Source organism: Bacillus rossius, chromosome 1 (assembly GCF_032445375.1).
Source record: "Bacillus rossius redtenbacheri isolate Brsri chromosome 1, Brsri_v3, whole genome shotgun sequence".
In the NCBI taxonomy this organism is placed as follows: domain Eukaryota; kingdom Metazoa; phylum Arthropoda; class Insecta; order Phasmatodea; family Bacillidae; genus Bacillus; species Bacillus rossius.
The window spans coordinates 49,691,444-49,717,778 of record NC_086330.1 but is presented as its reverse complement, the minus strand read 5'-3'; the positions used below and the strand labels follow the sequence as shown (position 1 = coordinate 49,717,778).

Below are 26,335 nucleotides of genomic sequence, written 5' to 3'. Positions count from 1 at the left end.
AACACTGTCATATTTACAAAAAGAAAGTGAAGAATCTTACTACTTACCAGTTTCTGACTTTATGTTGAATAATGTTTACTATTTTATATCTGCATGCTGATCCATTTAGGATTTCGTACAAAAATGTTTTATCGCACTTGTGCCGCAGGGTGATTTGGTGCAGGATTGGGGGGTACACTATGTGATGGTGGAGGATTGGGGTTGTGTCTCAGGAGGGGTGCTGCAGGGGCTAGAGAGAGGTATGTTGTTGAAGGGCTGACTTGCGGAATTTGTAGGTCTGGTTGGGGAATAGATGGCATGGTGGTGGTCTGTGCGAGCGTAGTCGCCGAGTTGGATGTGCTTGCCTAAGTTAGGGATGAAATCTGCATGCCAACGGTCGCAGGGGAAGTGTGGAGTTCTGGGGTGGTCTGGAGCGATGAAATCTCTGATTGGAATTGATAGTAGGGATTTAAAATGGCTGCCGAAGTGGGTGGAAGGTACATTTGTTGGGTGAGGTGGGAGAGGTGTGCAATGAGTTCGGGAATAGGCCGAGTGTAGGTGACTTTGGTGACTGGGTGGGGTACCGGCCTCGCGATAGAGGCGGAGGGAAACCGCATGTGGGTGGATGGGTAACTGATAGTAGCGATTGCAGGTGGACTTGGGAATGGGACCGAGGAGAAGGAAACTGGCAGTGGCGATGATACTGGTGATACTAGTAATGGAGACACCAGAGTGACCTTGTTCTGTTGTCCCGGTATTTCTGTTTGCGAAATTTCAGTTTGTGTATTAGGATTGGCTGCCAATCGAGTGTTTGTTCCAGTCGTCTGTTCCTGGGGATCTGGAAATATTTCAGTACCCTCAGAGGGTTTTTTTCCGTAGTGTGGCGAGTTTGGTTCTCAACCTATTTGTGAAGTCGGGGATTTGTTGTCGGCATTTGTCTATTTCTTTCCTGTAGACACAGTTCAATTTACCTGCTGATAATATGGACAGGTTGTTCAATCTAGTGGCGATGTGGTTAAGTCGCGTAAGGATTCGCAATATGTTCGCTTTGTTTGTCTCGTTGTGCAGACCATTAAAGTAAGTAGTAATGTCCTGAAATTTACTTCATGCAATATTTAACTCTTCTAGGAGGTCCAAGTTTAAATTCCAAGAAGCTGGCTGAAATTGTGACTGGGAAACTGCTCTACATCGTTTCCTCAGCTCTTGGGCATCTCCTGGGGAGGGTTGGCCACGAAGTGCGAGTTCATAGATTACTTCGTCCTTCAGAAGATACTCTGGAGTAATCATGATTAAAATTATTTTAATTTCTCTAAAGAAACATAAAACTCTTACTCTAGCCTTACTTACTATGCACAGAACACTTTTAACTTTAACTTAAATTACAATATAACTTATTTGATCGTACTCTGACTCTACATGCTCAGTGGGTTATGTACTTATACTACGTTGTATTCCCGCCGGGAAAGTAGGGAGCAATGTCCTCTGAAGGGATATGTGGGTGCGGGGGGTGCGTGTGTATCCGCGCGTGGTCACGCGCGCGTGAGATAACAATGTTGACAGCCGAGAACTCTGCTGACCGTCGGTGGTAAGGGAAGGGGGAAGGTCGGACGTGACTAATAGCGCGCTTCACGCGAGGTGGCGAGCAAAGCTGGGTAACTAAAGGCTAGTGACAAACTACGAGAGACTGGATTGAATATCGCTTTGAGATTTTCAAACGTAAATGTTACTTATAGTCGCGCTACTAAAAACATATAGTGCCAGTTTAAAATTCGTACAAAAATATATATATCCAATTAAAATTATTTTTTTTATTTTTTTATGTTCCTGGGATGGCTTATAGACTAAATCATTACAATAAAAAAATTGAAACCACCAGCTCTGCTACCACTTGCTACACATACTCTCTTCTCTTGATTTGTGTAACTTAAATGTCCCCTTAAAATGACTTTGGGAGACTGGTGGATATTTTAGTTTCAAAGGCGAAACAATAAAACAAAACGTGATTTAGTCTAAATATAAGTGCCTCTATATTTATTGTACTATTAATTAAGTAAATATAAAACAAAAAACATGAATTCAACAATTAGGTTAAAAGGTAACTTAATCTACATATACATATTGCCAAATATACTAAAATTATAACATTTAATGAATGGATTCACACATATATTAAAAATATAACATTTTAATGTATGGGCCAGCCCTTATCAGACTATTACTCTTAAGTTTCATTTGGCATAGATAAACAAAATCAAAAACAATAAAAAGGTTAAAATAAACAATCGCAGAGTTAACGTTTAGAATGATTAAAGTCCCGTAAAGAAAAATTTCGGATGTTCCTTTTTTTTTAACGTAGTGATCTAATGGTCACGCTGTAGAGATCATAAAAAATCTTGAGGACTGGAGATTTGACGTTAGTTGGCCGAAGGTGATGTGTTACGTGGTACCAGGGTGCCTTAGTCATCCTGCTTCCCGGAGTAAGGAGTCGAGGGTGGTGTAGTCATGTCCACACCCGGAACTCGGACCATGTCTGCGAACAAGCCCAAATCGGACATGATCAGAACTGGTTCACAGTCAGTAATATGGCAGAAAATTCACGCCAAAAATGGTGGTGGTCGGGGAATAAAGATTTGGCAAAAACTTACGAGACAGGGGGGGGGGGGGTGACTCCTAGTGTCAGCAAAGTAGCCCGCCAGGATGCAAAGCTCGCGAACACGAGGTTGCCGCGGACTTTTCCATAATTTCAAATAATTAGTAAAATTTAGCAGAAAATAACTATCTCTACTAGGCACACAGATTGACTAATTGATGATTTAAAAACTGAGTTTAGGGAGAACAACCCTTTACTAGTCTTGCAGTGCTGCTCACCGAGGATTTGAAGTAATTCTGCTGGTGCGGCGCGGAGAGTTTTTGTGATGGTAGCGACTCGTAATTAAAAACAAGCGATGGCTTTCGAAAGAAAGGGAGGGGATTTCGGCTTCCTGGCCGAAAGGTTCAGAAGATATCCGAGGGGGTGGTCGAGAAATATTGACTTCGATATATCGAAGTTGGTGGTGGTAGCTGATGTCAGCGCGACCTATTTAGGGGGGGGGGGTCTGAAACTGGTAAAGATCGACTTGTGTATCTCTCGCACGAGATGACTTCTAAAGCATGGGGCTTATGGAGGTGACTAGTGCAGCGCTCTAGTGGCTTGGAAATGAATTACGGGGCAAAGCTTGTTGCGTGAGGCGCCAGGGGGCAGGTGTTTAGCGGGCGTTTAAACACCCAGGGGAAATAACTCGCAAATCTGCTGCTTGAGGGCAGAGACAGTACTTCCGAAGACTAATGTCGAGGCCTTGGGATTGGCCGGGGTTGGTGGCCGGTCAGTTAACTGGGCATGGTTCCCTGGAAAGGCAGTAGGGAGGATGGTGGAAAAGTGCAAGGGCAGTGGGAAACTCTCTCGGCAGGGTCCGGAGATGTGCCGAGAGCATGAGCAAAACGACTCATGATCGTGTCTGAAATCGCTCGCGTAAGGCTGGCTCTCAGAATCGAGCTGTTCTTAGAGCTTGCAGGGCATAGCAGTTCATTGTCACGGCTCGGAGGAGAATTACAGGCGATGTCCGGGCCTCCTAGCGGCGAAAAGGCGAGACAGTGGCTGACTTGCAAAGGCTCGGAGAAAATCAGACCGAGTGCTGGGAACAGATTGGGGAGACTGGCCTGACAAAGATTAGATGGGAGAGTACAGAGAGCGGAAAAGTTTAATTTTTATCTGCCAAAATTACTGGTAAAATTAATGTTTAAAAATTCAAATTTAAAATTGAACCAAAAAATGCTAATTGGCGGCACACACTGTACAGACAAAGTTTATAAAACTTTTGCAATTTTGAATTAACTTTGGGCCTACTGTGCACGAAACTGTGTAAAACATCAGGGTTCAGTTGCTACTGGATAACGAATATAAATTAGCACACTACTAAATATGAACTAAAGAATCTGGTTTATAGTCGTAGAATCATAATTATCATTACTGATTCATCTGTTTACTTCTCTTTCTACTCGTTTCTAGGAATTAAAAGATAGAATAATTCATTTTTTATTCATTGCTGATAAGTAAAATTCAAAATCTGCAGCAGAAGAGGTCCTCAACAACCTTCTGAAGCTCGCAGGAACTCTCCGTGAGTCTCAGTGAACTCTCCCCTGTTTGGAGGGGAGAAACAAAAACTTAAGTTTCGCCTCAGCAATTTCGGCCACCGATTCGTTTGAGAGGCTATCACATCAAATTTTCATGCAGTTGTAACATCTGTCTTAAATCTGCAAGAGGGCTCTTTCAGCCGCGAGTAAGCATTTTGAGATAGTTCTGCCGAATGAGAGTTTATGAAATGTGCAATCTGGGTGATCTGAACACTTTTGTATTTTTGCCAAGTGTTCTTTTTCTTTTCAGTAAAGAAGGCATTTGATTATGAAAACACTAGTAATATTATGTAGTCAGTTGGAATTGCAGTAACACAGGTTATGTTTAATTTAAATTATTATTTTTGGCATATGCAATTGTTAGTTGAGTGAACTGGGGAAATTCGCAATCTCCTTTAACTTTTCAAGTGTCTTTTATATAAGGAAGCCATATGTTAAGTAAAATGTTGGTTATATTCAACGCTTCCTGCTCGAAGCTCTGCATGAAAAATTGCCATGAAAGGAGAAAGTGAAGAATCCATTGCAATTTCATCTGTTTTCCTGTAGAATTTGTCTTTGGACTGAAAATAGGTTGTATTAACATAGAGTGTGACCAGTTCCATGAGTTATGGGAAAGTTATTTCTGTTTTTTTTTTCCTTCGGGGTGCTGTCAAATTTCTATTTAGTCTTTGTTACAGAAAATGTTTCTTGTACAGGCTATTTGGTGAAAAGGCTATAAACATTAACACTAACAAATATGTAGGTTGTTTCTAGTTCTAATATACGGACTATGGAAATTGCTTTCAAGGTATTTTACACTCTATGCCGCTAGATGCCACTACTGTAACTATTTTCACGCTCTTAGAAACGTGGATAAACTCCACACCACTAGGTTCGCAGACATCACTTTTCTCGCATATCTGAACGCTCATTAGACTAATAAGGTATGCCCAAGCCAGCGGTTTCTCCTTGGTATTGGTGATCGTCTGTAAGAGAAGCCATTGCCTTATTTTACCAGGCCATTCAGGACTCGTTAGTTTCCACACTGAATGGTTGTGATTCGTGTACGAAAAGTTTAAATGCACTTGAAAGAAACTCAACCAATCACTGAATACAGACGATGCCACAGTGTTTTAACTCTCAACTAGTACAGAAATATTTTCGAAAAAATACATGCCCCTACATACATGTAATACATTTTAACATTTACAAGTACATAGTTCACTGAATTGAATGAATTACTGGATTAAAACTTATAAAATACAAAATGGATCGAGGTCAATAGATACGTTGAAGGGTGTTAAGATGAGAACAGAGCACTGATGAAGTACACGGGTGGGCAAAAAGGGAAAAAATCCCGAGAAAACCAACTTCTTCTGTCACGTTTCCCATTTCGCAAAAAAAAAAAAATTAAAAAAAATAAAAAAACATGTGCAATCGCCACCGGGAATCTAATCCAAATGACAACTTCGCTCGGACAAAGCCAGCCAGCTCCTATCAAACCGGAACTGGAAGTTCCTTCGAAGTTCCAGGACATTCTGGGACATTATATATCATTCTCGAACATACTGGAATACTATATAACATTCTGGGAATTTCTAGAATATTCTAAAGAATTCTCAAACCTTCTGGTAGATTCTACAACATTCTGGAACATACTTGAACAATATATAAATGTTGGTACATTCCTGATCATTTTAGAATATTCTCTAGCCTTATGGAAGATTCTATATTACAATGGAACATTATACAACATTCTCGAACATTCTCGACCTTCTATAACATTCTGGAATCTTCTAAAACATTCAGGAACCTTCTGGCCAGTCTCGGCCACTTTGACACTCGATTCCCAGCTGCTTCACCTAAGTTACTTACCATAAGAAGTCCATTGGTGCGATTCCCTCTTTTGACCCCCATGTCTTCGAACCCAACCCCTGCAGTCGCAAATCGAAACCTTCGTCGTGAATGGGGGATGGATGGCTACCATACCTTATAACTTCCAAGGATGGCATGGCAAATTGAGGGATACCATACCATATAACTTCCATGGGGCTGCTGGGGTGCATTGCACCGTTGTAGCGGCACGTTAGGACAAACGATGCTTACATTTAATTATAAATTTATTATTGACTTTGAACAGTTACAAATTTACACCATAGACCTTGCCCGGGACACGAGCCCAGAACCCGTGGCGCCGAGAGCCGGCGTGCTTGAGACTGCGCTCCGGAGCCCAGTCATCGAGTGGAAGTGCTCGCTCCACACATTGCTGTCAGCACTCGCCTTCCCTCGAGCAGTCACCCTAGAGTTATACACTGCGCGCATTTGAGTAGTAGGATGTTGGTTGTCTGCTGCCGAGTACAGTTGGCCGGGCGCGTTAGAGGTTCCCATGGTTAAAAGAAGAAAAAAACGTGAGCGAGTCTTCCAGTACTCGCCAGTGATGTGTGACATCTAACGCAAGTACGTGCGTTCTCGTGTTGCAAATACATTTATAATACGAAACTCGAGACTCGGACGATAAAATTAACGTATTGTTCTTTAAAATAATGCCGAGCTTGAATAATATTCCCAAGTAGGGTTTTTTTTTTTTAACTACATTTCTGGACGCGAACCACATTTACTTCCCGCAGCTGCCGCTAGAATTCGCTGCAGTAGCAGCTTCATCGACTGTTGAACCATTTGATTTGCAGAGCAACATTTTAAACTATATAATGAAACGGCTCCGATAAAAGCGAAAATGACTTCAAAAAGTGCTAAACCCCATGCGTTGGACCTGAGTTTAGACAAGTAATTGTATTTAAATATGACCCGTCTTGTTAAATTCACTGAACCTTTAATACTATAAAATTTACCTTTGGCTTTGTGAACTTAGGTTCGCGCCATCCGCCACAGATGGCTGCACCGTGGTTATTACACGTTTCCGTTCCTTGCCTTCCGTCGCATTCACGAAATTACTCCAACCAATACCGAGACACATCAAAAATAAATACGATGTTAAACGCCCTACAATAGGTTTCGTTCTAGATTCAACATGGAACCAGCCTCTTCTTGTAGCAGTCCGGGTGGTTTTAAAAGAAACTAGCAACTGTGGTTTTTCAAAGAGAAAGGTTTTGGCAGAGAATTTTATTGTGATGGACGTAGCATACGTGCCTGTTGATTAATAACCTAATTACAATTTTGTTTGTATGTTACTTGGTTGTATTATTTCACAATTTTGTATTCAAGACTTATTTTTTAACTTAAATGTTCACTCTGCTTAAGTGCTACGCTATGGCTGTTTATATTTCCGCTAATATTAGAAAAATATTATTTATGCAGAGCACAAAATGGTTAACATAACATTCCACTATAAGAATACCCTGTATTTTTTTTGCTGTGAGTTGCTTTTAAGTGCGCTCTTCTTGTAAGCTTCTCACCTGGTAACCCACCCCCACATTGTCAGTTGCTAGCTGACGAGCAAGCAGGCTGTTGTCAATTATCACTCATGTTCTTCTGTCACGTCAACTTACACCGCAAACAATTTTCAAATACTAAACCTCATGAAAGTCTTTGGATACATACTAACGGGCATGTGTCATTTTTCCTAAAGGCGTTTTACCTAATTTTAGGCAAAACGCTGTTAGGAAAATCGCCGTAAGGCAAAACGCCGTTGGCCAAATAGGAGTTAGGCAAACGCCGTTAGGCAAAACGCCGTTAGGCATAACGCCGTTAGGGAAAACGCCGTTAGGCTAATCGCCATTAGGCAATTCGCCGTTAGGCAAAACGCCTTTTCCTCTTTTAGGCTAAACGCCTATAGGCAATTCGGCTTTAGGCAATTCGGCTTTAGGCAAAACGCCGTTAGGCAAAACGCCGTCAGGCAAATCGCCGTTAGGCAAAACGCCGTCAGGCAAATCGCCGTTAGGCAAAACGCCGATAGGCTAAACGCCGTTAGGTTATGCAAAACGCCGTTAGGCAAATCGCCATTAGGCAAAACGCCGTTAGGCAATTTGCCATTAGACTAAACGCCGTTAGGCAATTCGCCGTTAAGCAATTCGCCGTTAAGCAATTCGCCGTTAGGCAATTCGCCTTTAGGCAAAACGCCGTTAGGCAAAACGAGGTTTTGTCATCATAGTAACATTTTAGGCAAAACGCCGTTAGGCAAATCGGAGTTAGGCAAAACGCCGTTAGGCAAATCGCCGTCAGGTAGAAGTCCGTTAGGGAAAAAGCCGTTAGGCAAATCGCCTTTAGCCAAATCGTCTTTAGGCAAATAGCCGTTAGGCAATTCGACGTTAGGCAAAAGGCTTTTATGCGAAATGACTTTAGGCAAATCGCCGTAACGAATTCATGTTTAGGCAAACCGCCTTTAGGTAAATCGCCTGTTAGTCAAAACAACCAAAGAACAGTTTTCAGGCCAATAAAATCCACCGACTTGATAAATACTCCTTAAATTTGTTTAAAATGCAATTGTTTAGGCAGGATTCGTAATCATTAGTGTTTATTGCTTGCAGAATGCAATACACAATTTTTATTAACACGCTTTCTAGCTTCATTTGTAACGAGCTATGTCGTATCGATTTGAAACTATGCAAGTAGATTTAATCCGTGTGGTAATACAATACGTGGGGTTTATGATATTAGTTATCTTAAATTTTATATCATTATTCGTTAGGATAAAGTCATTATGAAAATTAAAGAAGAAACCACCCCACGTTTTTTTTTTCTCATTATAATTAATTGATTTATTAGTTGATACTTATTATAAGCTTATTAAAAAATTACGTTATACAGAGTTGGAGTTCATTCTATCGCTGTTGAACAAATTACTTAAATGTAAAGAATTTTTTTTTCCTTATTAGTTCATACAACAATAAAAACGTATTTTTTTAGTTTTTAAAAATGTAATTTTACTATATGAATATCGAAGTATTTATAAGTTAATAATTCATATTTCACTATAAAGAATAAAATTCAATTTTTTTGTCTCTTAAAAACTCAATGCTATGTCTAAGTTTTCTGCTTGGTACATTGAAATTCTCTTTGATTTTAATATTTGCACATCTCTATCATTATACTGATCGAACCTGCGAAAGTTTTTTTTTTCGGCGCCTCTGCGGAGCCTGAGGCCAACGCCACGTTTCCAAACACGGATATCCAGTAACCGCTTGCAAAACCTGTTGCACCCGAGTCAAGGAGCCCATTAACGAGTGGTATGATTTAATGTGGGCTTCCCTGCCTGCGCGTTAATGGTAGGCAAGTTAACGTTGCCAGTTGACATATGGTTAAGTAAGTTATTTAGAATGCAGCCTTGACCCAAAATCAATAAATTTATGATCTTGACAAAGTCATTTGTGGTCACTGCTTAATATATTACTGGAATCTTCCTTAGTAAGTGATTTACGGGATGAAATTATTTCTTGGCAAAAAAAAATAGTTTTTTTAATAACTACAAAAATTGATGTTTTTTTTAGATTACTAGGAAACTTTCCGTTGCCTCTACAAAAAATGTAATTTTACAAAAAAAAATCCAAAAAGAATATTTCCAATATATTTAATGTAGAGAACATATTATTTTGAATTTTTGAAGAAGTTATTGTTCTCTTTCTCGGTCAAAGTTATGTTGCTGACGCATTTATAATTCTAGAGTGTTGCAATATAACATGCTTTACTTACCAAGCTGAAACCTACTATTCAAATTTGCTTGGAGTTAAAATCTGCACTTAGTATTCCCTATTATGCATTAAAACCGTATGTATTTAATAAAAGTAAAATTGGTTTTCCCCAGTTATCTACAGCAGTAAATTGGAGACGCAGTCTTTTAAATACACACATTGTACGAAACTATGTACATATGTGTGATGAAATCCAACTATATTGATTTTTTTTTTACTTTGAAAGCCAATTTCGATCATTTGAGACTTTTTTTTGGAAAGAAATCTCCTTCCTAATAGGATTGCTTGGGTTCACTCATAGGTGAGTTACGAATTGCAGTTAAATACTAGACAGCATAAACCCCATATGTTTATATACAAATTTTTTTTCAGTTCTTAACTCCTTTATATAGTACATCAACAAAAAATACATTTTAAGTTTCCATAATTTTTATGAGCTCATTAGTACTGACTTGTTTAAAATTTAATCACAATTTTTATCGAAGATCAGTGGTTCTAGCTTAGCAAAACACTTAACGCTTAACATATGTCATCGAGCCTCAATCATAATTTTAGCAATAACTTTTTATGTAAAACATTATTTTCGGTAATACTAATTAGCCAATCAAGTTTACAAAAAAAATAAAAACTTTTTTACTCCTAGCTTCTTCAAATATTTTTGCTAAAATAACTGCAAATGTTTCTTTCACAGGAAAAATTAATATAATTAAAATATTTAAAACAAGAATAAAAAATGAAGAAAATTTGTTTGTATGTTTGTTTACTATTTGGTTCTATGATAACTTGGCATAACTATTGTTTACCTCAAAATTAATTTGGCAGAGGAATTATTTTTGAATTTAAACTGTATTAAAACTATTTTTCTTATCAATTTTTTCGTCATAGACTGTGATGTAAAGATTTAACAACATTTTGATTGACAATTTTAAGATAGGCACTATATATAGTAGTTGAAATATGTAATACATATATAGGTTTTTATACCAGATAATAAACGTAAATGTACGTAGTTATAGAGCAGTTAGTTAACACAAAACTGATAAATATTACACTGCCATTGTGTCTCAGTTAACCACGATAAATTATTTGCACTTATAGAAAGAAGGCCAACCACTAATACTCATACATAATGAGTCAATATTTCAGTTCTTTCATACAGAAATAATAATAGATTCTATCCTAACACTTCCCGCTTATATGGTAAAATACAAAATATAATAATTATTTTAATAATATTGCAAATGTTTCGGAAATGTGATTTACTGTTAATGACTAGTATTAATATGAAATTTAACATTATTTAAATTTTAATTGTAATACTTTATGTCTACCGTCAAAGATTACTTGTAATTTACGATATTTGATAGCAAAACCACCCCCGTGATAGCTTTTCGTGTGTCAATGAAAATTAAAAGTTTTTCTAACTTTATTAAAAATACTATTACGAATAGGAAAACTTTTTCTTTATTTCAAATAATAACGCGACAGTCTATAAAAACAATCAAAATCTGACGATCCAGCTTGCAATGGTAAAATCATGTCAACAACTGTACTAAGAAAGGTTTTCCCCGAAGCGATTTTCACCGCCAAAGGTTGGTCCAGATTCTCAACACGTAGATAACATATCTGCATCCTATACTCTTAACTGCTGGCTTTAAATATAAAATAAAATTTAAATTTTATTTAGGGGCAGGTATATTTTAGCAGTAATAAAACTGTCTCAGAACATCAAAACGTCAGTGAAAAAGATTAAAGTTATATTAGACATCTAACCAACTGATAAAACAGAACTTACTATATTTGTGATAATTAATTTTTTTGAGAAGTTCGTTATTCAACACGCTGCAGTGCAAAACTAAATTTAAATAATTTTATTATTTTTAAAACCAATATTTCAATTTGATCAATTGCTTATCCTATATATAAATTATATATGAATGATGCAAAATCGATATTTACAGGAGAATAACATAAGTTAAGCATGAAAAACACTGAGATTTTGATGACCATATCAAGCTAACATACTCATATTTCTTTCAGTTTTGTGGTTCCAAATGGGTAAAAAATTCTTTCTAAAAAAGGTCAACTAAAGAATCACTATCAAGAGTAATTAAACATTTAAACGGCATAGTGATGATGAGGATTTATTTTAATGGGTGGGGTCCACCGCGTGCGTTTGAAGTGAAACTTCACATTTCAATAATTCATCTGAATGATAAAACTAAACAATAAAACGCAAACCTGAGACACAATCTGGACGTTCACTACTGCATCAAACATGACTACGAAAAACCTGATATAATGTCTTACAGTTGTTTGACTATCGACTTCATTCGTTACTCCGCGTATTCCACTCCCACCCCCACCCACACACCCACCCCCGGGCGTTGTCATAGAAGTCACACTCCAGAGCGTTATGCCCTGATGAGTCATCACCTCGAGTTACCTTAACGGCTGTACGTAAATTCACTTTCATAGAAATTATATACGCGTAGTGCGTGATCGATGAACACTGGAGAAAAATATAAACGGGACATGAAAAGCACGGAGACTTGAATGCACTACTATTCAGCTAACACACTAATATTCAGCTGACATACGTATATTTCCTCCAGGACAGTAGAACCAAATCTCTTACTATTACTAAAAATTGTTTCACATACATACATGATTGTAAAAATTAAGTTAATACATAAATATCTTCCTTATATAGAAATAAAAATTACTTATGTGGTACATAAACGATGTATACAGTGAAAAATATAAGTGAGCCTGAAAAGAACGGAGATTTGAATTTTCTAATATTCAGTTAACACATAGTAATATTTCTTTCGGGACAGTGTAAGCAAGTCACTTACTACTGCAAAACATTATTTTAGATAATTATATCTAATTTTGCATTTTAATATGTTGTTAATACAAAAAAATATGAGTGGTGTATAATCGATTTACATTGGAGAAAAATATAAATTAGACATGAAAAGTACGGAGATTTGAATTAACTAACACACGCATAATTTTTTCAGGACTTTGGTACATAATCGCTACTTACATTACAACAAATATTAGCTATCTAATGACAATCTAGTTTTTTTATAAAGATCTATAAAGCACAGTGCTGTCGTGGCTGTTATAAAAAAAACGAGCTAGTGTTTTAGCACTCGCCAAAGATGTGCAACATTTAATCTCGGTAACAAGAAAATTCATGTGTTCTCGTGTTTCAAATAACCTTATAATTCGAAACTCGGACACAAGATTTAGCTTATAATTCTTTAGAATAATGGTGAGCGTGATAAAATTATGTTCACAAATTGTGTTTTCGAATACATTTTTGATGCTAATCAAACGTAGTTTCCGCACCCACCGATAGAATTAGCTGCCGGAGCAGCTAGGTTGACTACCGAATCATTCGATTTGCAGAGAAAATTTTTAAACTATATTAAGAAACTAAAAACCGGTTTTGGACCTCATTTTCAACAATAGATTTTATTAAAATACTGACCACCTTGTTACAACCCATTAAACGGTTTAAAGTTTCCGTTTGACTTTGTGTACTTTGGTTAGCTGCATCCGCCGCAGATGGCAGCACCGTGGTTACACATTCACGAAATTACGCCTACCAAATGCCGTAGGTGCAACAATGGACGTACCTGCGGACGCGGGGCCGGCTTGCTGGCGACTGGCGCCTCTGGGCTACAGGCGCGGCGGGCGCTGGCATAGCTGACGAAACACCGGCGGCTTGTTGCGCCGCCCACCAACCCCTGCCGCCGGCCCGCTATATATACCGCGGGGCGAGATGTGCCGGGCACAGTGCAGCAGCCGTCCAGCCACACTCCCGCCATGCACAAGGTAACTGCCCGCTCCGGGCCCTACCACCAACCAGAGCCGTGGGGGCAAACACTAACTGATCGCAGATCAAAAATATTTTTGAGGTTATACTTCTTTAGACGTTATATGGGGGAAAATGATGATGATGATGATGATGATGGTGAATTTGTACGATGAGCGCGAACCATGCAACAATAATTTCACACGATGAAAAAAGGCCATATATATAAATATATATATATGTGCTTTTATATATTATACTTTAGTGAATTATTATAAATAATGTTTCATATAATTAAAAACATTTATTTATTGAGACTATTAGTGTTACAATATGATTTTATAACATTTTTCAAGTGTATTTTTATAAGAGATGTTATGTTCTAGTACATATATAAATATATTATTTGAATTAAATTATCATATAGTTTTTTAATAAATAATCAAAATTTAAAAAATAATAGTAATAATTTAGCATAATTTTTTTATTCTATTTGAATTTTATCTCGATTATTTTACTCTATTAAAAGTATAATTTTATACTCGTGTTTATATTAATATTCAATACTAAGTATTTATTATTTTTTATTTGAATTAATTTTTACTTTTTCAACCGTATTTATAATATCAGTCCCGTTCTTGTATTATTTTATTTATATTAATTATTTGCATGCAAAATTAATGTTAGTTTTTCATTACGCCAAGTAAGTATAACTTCTAACGCCCGTACAAATTACATGCACCCATTTTAAGGTAAATTTCGAAGAAAGATTACCTATTGTAGCCGTTACCATAGTGCGACGTCCAGAAAATTTTTATATAGTTTTTCATTTGATGATCCACAGACCCAAAAGCATCGTAAACTCAAAAGTTTATCGGTGTGTATATATATGATACACATCAAAAATTTGTTGGAAACAATAACTGCTGTAATTTTGCACAAATAACTTCCAAACTGATACATAAAAAGAAATATAGTTATAGAAAATCTTGGTCGAGTTCGTTAATGGGCAAAATTCTACCCAAGGGGAAGAAATGGGGTAAGTTTTTTTTAAAAACATAAAAATCCATATAACTCCCATAATATTACAAACATTGTATTCATTTGAACATATTTTAACTCGTAGGAATATTCTAAAAAAATTTGTCTAAATACATTTTTGATACGATCAACAATAACTGCAAGGTGTGGAAAAAAATTAAGGTTGGAGGACAAAAAAATCCATACCTCATTAGTAGGCATAGGTACTATCGAATCCGTTCAAATGTTTGAAAATTGTTTAATTTTTATCGAAAACTTTTGTAGGAAACAAATTCTGATAAAACAAACTCTTGCAGAAAAGTGATGAAAAAACAGGGGAAGAATTTTGAAAAAATCATAATTTCCGTACCATATAGGCCTACACTATCAAATCCGTTCTTATTTATTACAAAACCTTAGAAAGTTATCTATTACTTTCGTTTGAAATAATTTTTCATACGACCAACCTATATAGAAAGGGTTGAAAAAAATCATGGAGACATTAAGTTCTTAAAATTTTCCAAACGTTTATAAAAGTTTCCATAAAATGTCCAGAATAAGAAGTACTTCGATATCTATCTACGCTTGTAGGCTGATCCAAAAGGGATTTTTTACTCATACAATTAGTAGAATTCAGTGGCAAACACGGCTTAGAGTCTTGGGTAGGGTTAATGAGTTGAAGGTTATAGCTGCTGCACTGTAAAAAAAATTCTTAAAATGTTTAAAGGGAAAATTCTTGGAAGCTCAGTTTACAACAATATCACTTGTAAAACTGCAAGGCACAGCATAGTAAAATAGACGTGAGGGAAACAAAACCTTTCCAGAAACAGTTGGGCACTTAAAACATTTAGTATAGTATGTAAGACTATGATTGATGTATAATTAAGTTTTCACTACAAGCAAAAATAATACCTCCTTAACAAACGCTATAAGAATTTTTTAAACCAAACTGTCTATGAATTTAATAGAAGTTAGCTTATATGCTAGTTATGTCCACATTAAACATAGGATAATCATACTGAACCGACGGTCTATGTCTCCAAGTAAAACCATTCAACCTTCTTGGGTATTTCACCAGCAACGTTAGTAATATTTTTATTTTTATTTTCATGTGTTTCATTAGGTATGGTTTTTACGTCGCGTGGTTACGCACAGATGCTTAAGGCGATGGGAGCTCCAAGACTATAATAGTGGGTTCCGAACCTCCTGGGTGTCGACTCAGTGCTCATGCAGTTGAGTAAAACCGAGATGTTGGTATCAAACTCAGCGATTACGACCACCAGAGACCCTGTCTCCGTGCGCTAGGCTGCGAGTGTCCGGCGCGCCGCGAGGAACATAGTCGTGCCACGCACGTGAGCTCTAGGTGACGGCGACTCGAGGGCTACAGTTGGCTCCAAACCACCTGATCTCCAGAAGAATTCGGTCACTTCCCATGACGTGTTAGCATCTGTACTGGATACAATAGTATCCTAATGGGCCAACCTAAACCCACCTCCGTAGCAATGTCTGATGCACAGCGGATCACTGTGCGAGCGGTTCTGGGTTCGAGTCCCGGGTAAGGCATGGATGTCAATATGTAACTGTCAAAATTGTTTACAAACACCTCAATGTCAAAAATGTCAATAATAAGTGATATGGTGGAAATTGTTGTCTTTTTAGTGATAAAAACCACCAATAATCCTAAAATTTACAAAAAGAAACACCTCTGTAGCGCAGTTTGTTAACGAACCAACATCGATATGAGTGTCATTAGGTTTAATGGCTATTTTAATAATATCATTAGCTAATTGTTTAATGGCTATTTTAATCATATCATTAGCTTAGTTAGGTTTTTAAGCAAGCGGGGCCTTTATTATGACCAATAAAACACAACAAAATTAACTCAAAAGTATTTTAGAAAACGAAGGCGAACTTTTCGGGTAGTTGGTAACGGCGCGGTTTCTCTTCTCCAGTTCATCGTCCTCGCCGCCGTGATGGCCGTGACTAAGGCCGGCTACCTGGGCGCCCCCGCCGTGGCTGCCTACGGTGCACCGGGCTTGGCTGCCTACGCCGCCCCCGGCCTGGCTGCCTACGCCGCCCCCGCGCTGGCCCCCGCCGCCATCACCTCCCAGCACTCCAACATCCTGAGGACGCCCGGCAACCTGGGACAGGTGTCCACCTACTCCAAGACCATCGACACGCCCTACTCCAGCGTCTCCAAGTCCGACGTGCGCGTCAGCAACCCCGGTGTGGCCTACGGCGCCGCCTACCACGCGCCCATAGCCTCATACGGAGCGTACGCCGCCCCCGCCCTGGCCGCCCGCGCCTACGCCCCCGCTGCCTACGCCGCCCCCGCTCTGGCCGCCCACGCCGTCGCCCCCGCTGGTCTCCTGGGCGTGGCTTACTCCGCCGCCCCCGTCGTCTCCCACGTGTCTGTTGCTGGTCTGGGCGCCGCCTACGGCTGGTAGAAGTGAAGACAACACACACGACTATTTAATTCCATTATATTTTTCTTTAGAAAGTGTATTTATTGATTCAAAATAAATATGCATGCATTTACGTATTTGCACTTGGTGTTATTTACTATTTACTCGAATTACCTAGTTTTGATTACACATAGGCACGAAAATCAATCAACTTTTTTTAATTGCACAATGGAAAAAAAAGTGTTTACGATTAAAGAAAGAAAGAAAGAAATAACCTGGTACCCCTCTTAGCCTGAAGGCCTTCCGGGGTTGTCGTTTACTTTAGATCAATTTTACTGTTAAGGTCCCACAGTGAACCAGACACCGCATCCCAATCTCTACAGTTCACTCAGATCGGACGCTAGAGGGGCCCCCCTGTGCGCTCTCCTTTTCGAGAGCCCCCCCCCCCCTTCCCTTCTGAGTTTCCCTGCCCAAGATGCGAAGCCTCCCCCACCGCGGTAGTTTCCAAAAAATAAGAAAAAAATAAAAGTTTTTGAAGAGTTATTTAACTAAAATGTTAACTGAAATTGAAACCACTGCTTAAAAAAAATGAAGAAAAGAAAAGGTTAGTTAGTGAGTTATGTAAATTTTGGTTTGGGCCCGGGCTATGGAAATCTCGGTCGGATGTCCGTTCCTGCTAGGTCCCTTAAAGAGGCCCAACAAGAACGGAGTACGGTTATTAGCCTGGACTCTCGAAGAACTAAGTGCTGCCTTAACTGGTCCTCCCCTCACAAGATCGAACTGCCTCAAATGTCATCGAAGAATGTTCAAAAATTGGCGAAGGTCTTGGTGTTTAATGAAAATTGTTTTTTATATTGCGCCAAAAAAGATGGAAAGACAATGTGGCAGGAAAATTATATTAGCAATCAAATTATAATAGTATCAGTTTAATTTTGAAAGCTAATAGCTTTCTAGAGTAGTACACATTTTAGTTTAATTTTACCAATACCTCAGCTATTGTAAAAAGTAATATTTAATTAAATATATTTTATTTTAGTTCAAATTAGCCAAATTTGTGAGCCTAACAAATTAGTAAAACGTTAGTTTTATTGATGCTTCTTAAAATATTATTTCGTTATAAACTATCATATATTCTTAAAATATTATTTGTTTATAAACAAAAATACAGATTGATAAACAGAATAAATCAAAAATAAATAACATATTACCGTATCCTATCAGAATTAGGCATATGAGCATCTCCTTATAATGTTAATATTTTTTTGACTCTTAGGTTATATTAAAGTATGACTGAGTTTTTAGCCTACTACCTTAAAGAAAAATAGCTAATGAGATATCCTTCCTACGTGTTTATTTTTTTATGTTTGGGTGTGTGTCTGTGCATAATAATTTCACTGTCGTTTCTTATAAGCTTTGCCCTTGCTCAAAATATTTCTAAGAATTCTTGTAGTTTAATTTTTTCAGTTTATAACTTTGAAATTTGTAGACATTTATATGGTTAGCATAATTAAAAATCAATAATGCTGTTATGTACTCCTAAATGACATATTCCGCAATAAGTTTAAAAAAAAATACTTTACGTTTTAAAATGTGATAGGTAAATAGTTACAATTGTATATCCTTCACAACAATAACTCAAAAGGTTGAATAGAATCTAAACTATTTAATGAATTTCAGTAAATTTGTTTTAAAAAATATCATGCCAATTTTTTTAAAATCAAATAAAGTCTTAATTCTACAAGACTAAATATAAAAAAAAAACATTTAATCAAATAAATTTTGTGAAACCTGAAATATTTTATTTTCAATTGTCTACAAGATAAACTTTAGACATTTCAAAGATATAAAAACTATATTCTGTATTGATAAAATATGGCATTTATATCCTTGTGGCACATCAAATATATAATATAATATATAATACAATATATAATATATAATAAATAATATATAATATATATTATATATAATGTATATTATATATAATATATATAATATATAATATATAATATAGTGTTTTTAATATTTTTTCTGCATTTAGTACCACACTTTAGTTAATATTAATTCAAAAACACTCACTGAAACCCGAAATTACATTACTTACAATATATTTAAGCACATGCATAGCATCAAATTCATTTGAAAAACAAAGATTTTATACTTTCACTTAACTAAAATTTAAAAACAACATAATACTAACATAACACTATAATTGGAAATGTCTGATTTAAATCCGTTTACCCTTTTTTTACCACAGAACCTATCTCAACAATTTTGGACGAATTTATCCTATTTCCCCAAGTTATCCATTTACCCACTTAAAAAATAATATATTAAATTATTTTATAAGCCTGTTTGATAATATTATCTCAATACATTACGTCAAAAACGGTATGGGCAAAAGGTTACAATTTTAGATCCTGTATAACAATAACTTTAAAATTTTGTACAGAACCTAAACTATTTAATTAATTTTAATAAATTAAGTGTTAATACATTAATACGCAACTTTTTTAAAATAAAATAACACCTTAAAAATTAACACAACATAGAAAAAATAATAAAATTAATTTTGTAAAACAGAAAGGTTTTTATTTTCTATTGTCTACAGGATAAACCTAAAACATCTGTGAAAGATTTGAAAAATTTATTCTGTATTGATGAAAGGTATTTAAACCCTTCTATCTCATCAACTGGAATCAATTAATCTTATATTAGCACGCATCTGGATATGTTACTTAAATAATCACCAAAAAATTTAACTTGAAATGGAGGAACCTTTTCTTTTAACAATTGTTTGTACACGTGTAAGTATTACACAAAACACAGTTATAGGATTACAATATTCTTACTTATAATATATAAAATGTAATTTTTCGAGTATTACATTGTACTCGTCGGGAAAAAGGTGTTGGTTTTAAATATTTAATCAAAATATGAAAACTAAGAAAATTGGTCGACAAACACTGCCAGCTTGTGAACTTCTCCGTTGTCGAGCAAGGACAGAGTTCTAGAATAAGCCATAATTTATTGTAATTACAATTTTTCATTATTTTTTGTTTGTTTTTTTATTTTCAATTTGTATTATTTTCATTATTTCTTATTTATTTTTCTGTGATTTTCTGATATTAAGGAAAACGTGCTTTCGTTTTCTCAGTGTGCTCCTGCTTAATTATGACAATATTTTGATGGTTTTCTCCGTGAGCTCCTTACTATTTCTGACAATATTTTTGATGGTTTTCTCCGTGTGCTCCTGATTATTCCTGTGGTTTCACCAAGTGCTTCAGGCCATTCCTGTGGTTTCTCCATGTGCTTCTGGTTATTTCTGAGAAATTAATCTCTGCATGAAAATGTTTTACCTACTAAGGTATGCAATTTTATTTATGAGTTACTTTTAAATTGTGAATTTCTGCCACCAAATTACCTAACAAAAATATTTTTTATTAGTTGTAATTCAAAAAATAGACATCCATTACTCAGTCCAATAATATGTGATAAGACGGATGAGAAGCACTAACATGTAAGAAAAACTTCATTCTCCTTAGTGTCTAGCGAAGCCTTCCTTCTCTTGCGATCGTTAGTGAGGATCCCACATCCCACATAAAAGAAATAAGTTTTACCTCAACACAACACGTACCGACGTCTGTTGGCAAGAATCGACACTACTTGCAGAAAATTATTTTGCATGAGATAAATTAACTCTCACCACTGAATGGAACCAAGGATGGTTAAGAGCCATGTAGACTCGTAGACTTGTAGCCTCATAGACTTGTAGCCTGTAGACTTGTAGCTATATAGTCCCGTAGCATCGTAGTCTTCTAGTCTAGTAGCTAAATAGCAGCTAGGCCTCTAAGACGTTTTGGGGCAAATACTTTTGGCGCTATGGAACCAATTACAGATGGAGCCAATGACTGTTGGAGTCAATGAATGACAGAGCCAATGAATTTTTTAGCCATAAACTGTTGGAACCAATGACCTTTGATGGTTGGAGCTAATGACTGATGGAGCCAATGACTGTTGGAGTCAAAGATATTTGGAGCCACTGAATATTGTAGTCGCTGACTGTTGGAGCTAATGAATGTTGGAGACAATGACTGTTGGAGCCAATGATCGTTGGTGCCAATGACTATTGGAGCCAATGACAATTGGAGGCATTAAATTCTATCGTGAAAGTGACGAATCTATACTAATATTATAAAGCTGAAGAGTTTGTTTGTTTGAACGCGCTAATCTCAGGAACCACTGGTCCGACTTGAAAAATTCCTTCAGTGTTGGATAGGGCATTTATCGAGGAAGGCTATAGGCTATATTATATTATTAATAACATTAGGGATCCTTACTAAAAGTCCAATTTAGAATCAAATGCGTTGGAGGGGGTTAGATACAACATGCAGTACACGTACGAAGTGTGTGTTGACAATGCCGCAGGCGCTAGAAGTTTATTTCCTATTGCCTATTAACATTGTTGCCACGCACTAGATGCCTTATGATTCTTAATTTTCCCATACAAGTAAAAAACACCCGTGTGATATTAACAACGAAGCAATCAGTACCCTCATAAGAGTTCAATTAGTATTTAAACACTTTTTATCACTTTAAGTCTCAAACCAAAACTATTGTTTTTTTCCCTCTCTCTGTGTTTAATTTGTTTTTTTTTTACTAGAATTATTTTTATTATTTTTTATTAATTTTCATTTTTCGGACCATCAATAATTTTCCTCTCCCGTTACAATTCTGACAAGGGCTTGTGTGTGTGTGTGTGTATATATATATAAAAAAGCGAAATACCACTCACTGACTCACTCATCACGAGATCTCTAAAACTATACACCCGATTGACTTGAAATTTGCATAGTTACTCATTTTGTGATGTAGACGCTCACTAAGAACGGATTCTGCGGAAATCCGATCCCAACGGGAGTTTAGGAGGCGTAATATATCAAAATTTCCAGTTCTTGGTAGGAAATCACCATGGCAACGGCTGTTGCTTTTTTGATGCTTCATTCGTCTCTATGTCAACGACTATTTCATTGTTAGTGCAGTCCTCGTCACCGTTGAAATTTTGCGGGTACTTTAAATATCAAAAATTGCTCTTTTTTCAAGTATATATATTTTACAGACTTGAAACTTCACAGTGATGTTCCTTATGTTACGCAGGATGACATTTTCCAAAAATTAGATCCCATGGGTGGTTAAAACCAGGCAACAGTGGGTACTTTGTGTGCATGAGAACAGGATTGTGCATTGTTCATGCCTTCTGCGTCTCCATGGCAACGGGCATCGCGCGGCAGTGGCGTACCCACAAGGAAGGGCATGTATAATGAGCGGCGCAAGAGTGATCTGCCTGTAGACTGCCGTAGCGAAGTACGGGTACATCAGTTCTACGTTGCGTGCACGAGTCGGGAAACCAACGGTTCTATTCATTTTCTCTCCGGTACATTAAACAGCATTGTAATAATTTTTCACTGAATTTTTTTTTACCATTACTTTAAATGGGAGATGTGGCTTAATTTTTTTCCATTAGTATAGCCGTGCGAAGCCGGGTCGGGCAGCTAGTGCATTATACTGAGTTGAATGTTCGAGAAAAGGTATGTATTTTACAATAAATGTGCGTAGACAATGTTGTAGTATCATTTCCGACTGATGGGAGAGAGACATTCTGATGAGATCGTATTTCACCAAGTTGAATTTTCCTCCAAATGTGCGTCCTTTTAGTTAAATGTGCTTCCTTTCTTTACTGTGCTTCCAAATGCGCTTCCTTTCTTTACTATGCTTCCAAATGCGCTTCCTTTTTTTCGAATATGCTTCTGTCCAAGTACGATAAATAAAGGAAAATGAAATCAGTTGGAGCCAAATGTTTATGGAGCTGTTGGAGAATTTTGAGCTGTTGGAGTTGTTGGAGCTTTGAAGCATTTGGAGCAATTGAAGCTTTGGAGCTGTTGGAGCTTTGAAGCTGTTTGAGTATTTGGAGCTTTGGATCTGTTTGTGCATTTGGAGCTTTGGAGCTGTTGGAGAATTTTGAGTGTTGGAGCATTCGGAGCGATTGGTGCTTTGGAGCACTTGGAGCTATGGAGCATTGGAATTTTGGAGCACATGGAGCTGTTGGAACAACGAGAGATTTGAAGGTCTTAAAGCATTGGGGCTCTGGGATCAATTGGAGCTTTGCAGCTGTTGGAGCACTTGGAGCGTTGGTGCAGTTGGAGCCTACCGTATATTGGCGAGATCGTAATCTTGTGACGAGCCCGTATCACACCACATCGAATTTTTTCCTATATGTGTTTCCTTTTTTAATGTGCTGCTTTTTTTAATGTACTTCCTTTTTTTTTACTAATGTGCTTTCTTTGTAGAAACTGCTTCCTTTTTGTCGATGAATGAGCATAGAAAAGTCTACACAGGACATGATTGGCTTCGTGGTTCGGAGACGACTGGTATATTGTCGTGACATTGTACATGAGCTGTTTAAAATGTTGGTCGCATATAAGTGAATGACACCTCTTGGTTCGGAGACTCTTGGCCTATGCGTATGATTTTGTACATCAACTGTTTAAAATGTTCGTCGAGTATCGACGTAAAAATACCTCTTGACCTCTTGACTGCTGATTGGTTGTATTTGACCACCTACTGGATGAGTCTGGCTACCAACTAGATATGACTTTGGTTGTACGTTCCTGAACGCTTAAAAGACATTCCTGGCTACAAACTGGGCGCGTATTGTCACCTACTGGACGTGCCTGATCGTCGAATACATGCCTGGCTACTAACTGGTCGTGCTTTGTTGTTGACTGGACATGTCTAGCTGATAACTGGGCATGACGGCCACAAACTGAATGCACCTGGACGCCGATTACGTGCCTGGCTACTGAATAGAAAGGCTTATCTACCAACTGGATACGTTTTGTCACCCACTGTATGTGCTTTTCTGAACCCTGAATATACATGCCTGGCCACGGACTAGAGATGTCTAGCCAACAACTACTAGATGTGCCTGTCCATCGACTCAATATGCCTGACCACTAACTGATCGTGTTATCCTGACCTCAATCTGGAAGTGCCTAACCACCAACTGGACGTGACTAGCCAACAACAACCTGAATATGGCTGTAAGCTAAATACGTGTCTGACCACTAAATATACATTCGTGGCCACCGACTCGACGCTGGTCGTGTCTGATCTTCAAATGCGTGCTTAGCCACGGACTGAATGTGCCTAACCACCGACTGTATGTGCCTGGCCGCCTATTACGTGTCTGGTAACTGAATAGACATGCCTGGTTAATCAACTGTTAAGTATAACTGACTAAAAACACATGTCAAGGCATGCAAAGGACTCGCTTCACCTTCTAAGAAGACGGTAGAAATCGAGAAACACTAGTAATTTACTTTTTTGTAATTGTAAAATTTATTTAATAAATTTTTTATTTGTATTGACGTTGCTTTATTTAACGAAACTGTAAATTTTATGATGATTTTAATTAAATTAGTATGATTTTACCTGAAATTGTATTGTTTTGCTTTGATCAAGGATCGCACCGAGGACGGATATCAATCGAGTCCATCATTATTATAAGTGACTTTTTGATGAATTTTGAAATTTTTCCAGAATTTCTAGGTTAATTATTACGAATTTACAAGATGGCGTACATAACGGCTTACTAGATTCTGGTAGTAGAGTAATATAAGCTCATTTTAGAATTTTGAACATGATTTATTGAAATTTATATTTTTTTACATAAAAGTATTTTTTTTTTTGCATCGACCAGGGATCGAACCGACATGAATCGATCGAATCAATCAGTAAATTAATAAAAAATTTATTTACTTAATGAATTTTGGAATTTTTCCCATATTTCTAGCTAAATTATTACACCATTACAATATGGCGTCCAATAGTCAAGATGACGGGTGCCACAGTAATAATAAAATATTACTGCACTCTAGCGGGTAAAACTAAAACTAACACGGAGGTACAGCACTCTAGTATACGAAAATAATATGGCGGACATGACGTCATACTATCTGATATATACCTTGGCATTAGTGGTGGGAGGTCAGTCCGTCGGCGGTTTCCGTGGAGGAAGGATCTATCGTCATTGTTTTTATTTTCTTTGCCCTCACCGGGTTCGATCCGAGGACTCCATGACGTAAGTGCGTTTTAAAAGTAATTTTCTATTAAAATTAGATTAAATATTTTCTAATAAATTTGAAATTTTTTCATTAAAATCGGATAATAAATAAAAAGTTTAAATATGGCGACCGTAACGAAAATTGCAACAGTTACGTCTTAATACAAGATGGTGGGTGTTACGTAAGACATTTTTATCACTATTTATAATTTATTAAGAATATTTTAATATATTAATAATTTACCTGTTTACTCTCGTCAAGAATTGAACCGAGGACCGAAATCGATTAAGTAACTCAACATTTGAAGTACCGTATGCAATTTTTTTAATATTGGATGGAATTTTTTCGAAAAATTTTGGTCAAAAATTAAATAATTTTTAATTTATGGTCAAGGTCAAGGTCAAAGCTCCCCACGTGCGGCTTATCGGAGGCTGTAGACATGGATTATTAAGTTTCAATGAGGAATTTGTGTTCTTCCTAAGGCAAAAGTCTTTTGAGGTTTTTAGGATTCCGAATATTTTAATTTTTCAGGACAAAAACGGGAAAATTTCCCCCGAAATAGGGACATTTTTAGAAATTTTGAGTCTTTTGTGTCATTTTTTAGTCATTTTGAGTCCAAGATTGCCGCCGTGACGTCACAATCAGAGATGGTGGTCGGCACCGTCGGCACAAACCCTTAAACCCTTAAACGTGACAACGTCATAACAAAACATTGATGAAATGATTGCATACTTTTATGAATAAAATTGAATCATTTTAATTTTTCTAATAAAAGATAAAATACTTGAAATTATACTAGTAATCAGATTTTTAAAATGCAAGAATAATTAAACTTTATTGCCGAAATTGTTGTTGTAATAAGCAATGAAAACCCCATTAACTTTTCACTTCACTTTATAAACAGTCGACGAAACAGTTCATGTGTAGATGACTTGTAATTAATTTTAAAAACTGGCATTTAGCTATAACGTTTAAATATAATTATGAACAAGTTTTCATATAAATAAACTATAATCAAATATCTATCATCAATTATATGAATCACCATAATTCTTTAGTCAATTGTAACATAACATATTATTACTGCACTCGCCGACAGATACTACTTTTTTTTAATAATAAAAGAATAAGTAAATACTTGAAATTATACTAGTAATCAGATTTTTAAAATGCACGAATAAATAA

General features: G+C 36.8%; 1 protein-coding gene across 1 annotated transcript; it reads left to right on the top strand.

Moving 5' to 3' along the window:
- The first annotated feature begins 184 nt into the window (after positions 1-184).
- On the top strand, positions 185-17,164 carry LOC134527950 (cuticle protein 76-like). Its single transcript, XM_063361079.1, has 4 exons — positions 185-239; positions 632-711; positions 13,494-13,622; positions 16,575-17,164. The coding sequence occupies exons 1-4, from the start codon at positions 185-187 to the stop codon at positions 17,067-17,069; spliced, it is 759 nt and encodes a 252-aa protein (XP_063217149.1). The 3' UTR covers positions 17,070-17,164.
- Positions 17,165-26,335: the final 9,171 nt, after the last annotated feature.

Coding starts and splice junctions, on each gene's coding strand:
- LOC134527950 (XM_063361079.1), top strand. CDS start 185: ATGGTGGAGGATTGGGGTTGTGTCTCAGGAGGGGTGCTGCAGGGGCTA. Junction 240..631: donor GCTGCAGGGGCTAGAGAGAG/GTATGTTGTTGA, acceptor TAGCGATTGCAG/GTGGACTTGGGAATGGGACC. Junction 13,623..16,574: donor ACACTCCCGCCATGCACAAG/GTAACTGCCCGC, acceptor TCTCTTCTCCAG/TTCATCGTCCTCGCCGCCGT.